At 35.7% G+C, this 5,485-nt stretch overlaps 1 protein-coding gene across 1 annotated transcript; it reads left to right on the forward strand.

The window, feature by feature from the left end:
- The first annotated feature begins 351 nt into the window (after window positions 1–351).
- Window positions 352–1,872, forward strand: LOC131658019 (uncharacterized). Its single transcript, XM_058927355.1, has one exon. It carries the CDS (start codon window positions 352–354, stop codon window positions 1,870–1,872), a length of 1,521 nt encoding a protein of 506 aa, XP_058783338.1.
- Window positions 1,873–5,485: the final 3,613 nt, after the last annotated feature.

A 5,485-nucleotide genomic window follows, 5' to 3' on the forward strand; every position in this document is an offset into this window, starting at 1 on the left:
GAACTAAGAACAGCGTAAGTTAAAAATAAATTAAATAAATTAGAACAAATATAAGTGTGTGAATTATATAGATATGGCTTTAAAAATAAATTAAATAACAATTATCATTCTGCCAAAACTTCATTCTAGTTTTTTATATAATAAGACTGTTGAGTATTATTCTAGAAAAAGAACTATATAGTTAACATCATTATAGTAATTAGAGTAAGAATACTATCATTGTTTATATTACACAGGTTTCCTGGCTTATGCGTTAATTTACAGTTTGTTACAATTTGCATCCTATAATTTGTTATATTTAGTATTTATTATATGAATTTGTTATTTATGCATTAATTTCGGAACATAGATATGGATCGTAGTTGGATGAGAGCTAATCGATTAAGTGATGAGTACGAACATGGAGTGATGAAATTTCTAGAGTTTGCTGAAAGTAATGCTAAAAAAGATCTCCCTCCTCCTAAAAGTAATGCTGAAGATAGTCACCCTACGCTTTTTCTCTGTCCATGTGTTCGTTGTGCAAATAGAGAACCAAGGCTTAGTAAGAAAGAAATCATGGATCATCTAATTTGTGAAGGGATTTGTCAAAGTTATACACAATGGATATGGCACGGTGAAGTGGTAGAAAATTCAAATGTGTCACAAAAAGATAATGTTAGTGTAGAAATGGATGATCGTCTGGAAGACATGATGTGTGATATTGGACAAGATTCGTTTAAGAGGGCACATGCGTATGATAGCTTATGCAATGACAAGGATACACCTTTGTACCCGGGATGCACAAATTTTACACGTTTGTCAGCCGTGTTAAAATTGTTTAATCTGAAGGCAATTAACGGGTGGACTGACAAATGTTTTACCGAATTACTTGAACTGTTGACACAAATGCTTCCAGAAGGTAACGTACTGCCAAGTCGTTATTACGAGGCTAAGAAAATACTGTGTCCGATGGGTTTGGAGTATGAAAAGATACATGCATGTCCTAATGATTGCATATTATACAGAAAAGAGTATGTAAACTATAACCATTGTCCAAAGTGCAAGGCGTCACGCTACAAAAAGCGACATGGTGAATCTAGTGATGATGAGGAGGTCAAAAAGGGTCCTTCTGCGAAAGTGGTATGGTACCTACCAATAATTTCAAGGTTTAAGAGATTATTCGCTAATGCAAACGACGCAAAGAATCTTAGATGGCATGCAGAAGAAAGAAAATGTGATGGACAAATCCGCCATGTAGCTGATTCTTTGCAATGGAAGAAAATTGATTATTTGTTTCTAAATTTTGGCAAAGAGTCGAGAAACCTTAGACTTGGACTTGCTACTGATGGAATGAATCCTTTTGGTAATCTAAATACTAACCATTCTTCTTGGCCTGTTCTTCTGATGATTTACAACCTATCTCCTAGGCTGTCCATGAAGCGTAAATATATTATGTTATCCATGATGATTTCGGGCCCAAAACAACCAGGAAATGACATAGATGTTTATCTAAGTCCACTGATCGATGATTTAAAAGTGTTTTGGGAGGAAGGGGTGGATGTTTTCGATGCGCATTCTGGTGAACAGTTCAATATGCGTGCCATGTTGTTTTGCACCATCAACGATTTTCCGGCATATGGCAATTTGTCTGGGTATAAAGTTAAAGGGCATAAAGCGTGTCCTATATGTGAAAAAGACACATGTTACCATCAGCTTGAAAAAGGAAAGAAGACTGTTTATCTCGGGCATCGAAAATTTCTAAATCGTTATCATCCATATCGTAGATTGCGGAAAGCTTTCAATGGGGAACAAGAGCATGGTGTTGCTCCAAAGCCCTTAACTGGAGAGGAAGTTTATCAACGACAACAGGACATTACTGCTGTCTTTGGATAGTACCAAAAGCGGCCCATTGTGAAAAATATATGGAAAAAGAGGTCGGTTTTCTTCGATCTTCCATATTGGTCTAGTCTTGAGGTAAGACATTGTATTAATGTGATGCACGTGGAGAAAAATGTATGTGATAGTGTAATCGGAACACTTCTCAACATTCAAGACAAGACAAAGGATGGTATTAATACTCGTCTAGATTTGGGCGTGATGGGTATACGAGAAGAGCTAACTCCACAATATATAGGTACCAACTATTTGTTCAAATTAAGCTATCCTTACCTTTTTATATTAAAATAGCATGTTCATAACTTTACTTGTTGAAATTCTTGATGATAACATTATGTAGGTAACAAGACGTATCTGCCTCCTGCCTGCTACACTTTGTCGAAAAAAGAGAAAATAAGTTTTTGTGAGTGTTTAGAAAGTATCAAAGTGCCGCATGGTTACTCATCAAATGTCAAGAGGCTTGTATCGGTTAAAGATCTCAAATTAGTTGGCTTAAAATCTCATGACTGTCATGTCTTAATGAAACAACTACTACCAGTGGCTATTCGTGGGATATTTCCTAACAATTTTAGGAAGACTATAACTAGGTTGTGCCTGTTTTTCAATGCAATTTGTTGCAAAGCCATTGATCCATTAAAGTTAGAAGATTTGGAAAATGAGGCTGCAGTTATCTTGTGCCAATTAGAGATGTTTTTTCCTCCTTCATTTTTTGACATTATGGTTCACTTGATTGTTCATCTAGTAAGGGAGATTAGATTATGTGGTCCAATTTTTTTACGGTGGATGTATCCAATAGAGCGATACATGAAGATCCTAAAAGGGTATACCAAGAACTCACACCGTCCGTAAGCATCGATTATTGAGAGGTACATTGCAGAAGAAGCAATTGAGTTTTGTTCTAATTATTTGTCAGAAGTGAATGTTGTAGGGGTTCCCAAGTCTCGTCATGATGGAAGATGTGAGGGTGTGGGTACACAAGGTTTAAAGATCAAGAGCTTAAGTATTGATGTGGTTGTTCAAGCGCATTTGTATATATTGAATAACACGGATGAAGTTCAACCTTACTTATCTGCTCACAAAAGCATCATAAAGAAAAAGTACCCCAAGATGAGTGAAAGAGGGTTGTTAAAAGAGCATAATAAGAGTTTCTCTGAGTGGTTTAAAGAAAAAATTGCTGGTGATGATAGTGCTTCAAAAACAATTAAGTGGTTGTCCTATGAGCCTAAATGTAACATATTAACTTGGAGTGGATATGATATTAATAAAAATTCCTTTTATACAAAGGCAAAGGATGACCGTAGTACCATGCAAAATAATAGGGTTATGATTGTGGCCGAGTCCATGCACTTCTCTAGTGCTAAAGATAAAAACCCGGTTATGGCATCTACGCCCTACTTTGGGGTGATTGAAGAGATTTGGGAAGTTGATTATGTTGTGTTTAAAGTTCCTGTATTTAAATGCAAATGGGTTGATATCAATAGTGGTGTAAGAATTGATGAATTTGGAGTTAACCTGGTTGATCTTAGCAAGTTAGCTTATGCGGACGAACCTTTCATCATGGCATCTCAAGCAAAACAAGTTTTTTATGTCATAGATCCTTCTAATAAAAGGTGGTCAGTTGTTCTACAAGGAAAGGTGCATGATACTGATGAAAATCAAGATGCGAATCTTGATATTGCAGAAACTCCTCCTTTCTCAACAAATGTGCCTACCTTTATTGAAGAAGATGTAGAGGATGATGTGCATGCTATTCGCATAGATCATGAAGAAGGGATATGGGAGAACTAGTAAGGTGTTTTATAAGTTATTTTGTGCCTAATTTTATGTGTCATCATTTTTATCTTGTGCTTAATTTTATGTCTAATTGTTTTTATCTTGTGTTTAATTTGATTTCTAATTATTTTTATTTTGTTTAAACAGATACATGGTTGATTCAACCGACAAGTCCTCTTCATCTGGTAATCCTAATAAAAAAAGAGTTAGAGGTCCAACTTTGATGAAAAAAATTGACAAAGTTCATCAAACGGGTGAAAAGCTACAGGTCGAGTTTGATCAAAGAACCTATGAATGTACTGGTGTTGGAAAAAATGCTGCAAATTTTAAGAGTTATATAGCATCTCTTGCTTGACAGAGATGTTGTATTTTGAAAGATGAGTGGAAAGACATAAATAATGGGATAAAAGACGCTATATGGGTTGATGTTCAGGTATTTTAAATTCAACACTTTATTATATTTTATAATCACGTATATACTAACAACATATGCCATATATTGCATGTGTAGGCTCATTTCACTATTCCAGATTGGTGTGTTAAAGACAAGGATGGTAAAATCAAGGATCCGTTGAAGAAGGAATGAATTAAATATGCGGGAGAGAGATGGAGAGGTTTTAAGACACAACTCACAGACGAATATGTTAATAATCCCAAAAACGATCTCGCTCCTGCACATGTCAGGTATCCATATATTAAAAAAGAAGTATGGGAAGAGTTTCTGAAGTCTCGAGATACCCCCGAATTTAAGGTTAGTAGGAGTTATATTTGATTTTTTTACATTTTTTTTATTATGTTTAATGATAACTTTATGATTTTATAATTAATAGGAAAAAATTCGAAAGGGTAGGGAAAATGTGGCTAAGAATGTATACCCTCATGTATTATCTCGTGGAGGGTATCGCATGCTTGAGGAGACAATTAAAAATGAAAAGAAATCATCGAGAGATGATTCTACATTAGATGATAATGGTAGTCCATCTCCACCGTCACGCCATGAGTTATGGAAGAGAGCACGACAAAAGAAAGGGGGAGAATACATATCAAAGTCTACACAAACTGTTGTAGAGAAAATTGTCAGTAAAATTTGGAAATTATTTCAAGTATCATTATATTTGTGATTGATAAAAACTATTGAAATTAGTTGTGGTTTTTGAATTTTGTAGGACTCTCTGGTTGAAGAAGCTGAAAAATATGTCTTTGTTCCACATGGACGTAACGATATCTTAACAGCGGCCATTGGAACATCTGTCAAAGGAGGTCGTGTTCGTGGTGTTGGAAAGCACCATAAACAAAGAACTTACTTTGGAAGGTCGTCTTCACGTCAAGGACAACATATAGATGTAACTCAACAACTTGAACAACTTAAAGCTGATTTTGATCAAAAGTTGGCTGAAGAGCGTAAGGCAATGCAACAATCTTTTATGGAGACACTTAAGTCTATGGGTTTATCGCAAAGCACAGATGATAATAAATGCATTGAAAAAATGGAAGTTGTCGAAGGAAGCGGAAAAGGAAGTTGTTCAGCTGCAAAAGGAAGCACAAAAGGTGTGGAAGATGACGATGTTCAGAGATTGCTACTCATGGTTGTGAAAATGGCTGACAGACACTTGGAAATCGAATTAAGTCATTGTAAATCTGCCATTAATTTTTATAGGGTTTAATATACTTCATCCCCCTGCCAATATAGCGAGAATCGGTTTGCCCCCCTTGAATGATTTTTTTTTTACATAACACCCCTTATAAAACCCAAATCATGGATTTACCACACCTTCTTACCACACGAGCTGACTTGGCACTGTACCAATGGACACGCTGGCGCTGACTGTATCCACTA

The sequence above is a fragment of the Vicia villosa genome, linkage group LG3, assembly GCF_029867415.1.
Source record: "Vicia villosa cultivar HV-30 ecotype Madison, WI linkage group LG3, Vvil1.0, whole genome shotgun sequence".
NCBI classification, from domain to species: domain Eukaryota; kingdom Viridiplantae; phylum Streptophyta; class Magnoliopsida; order Fabales; family Fabaceae; genus Vicia; species Vicia villosa.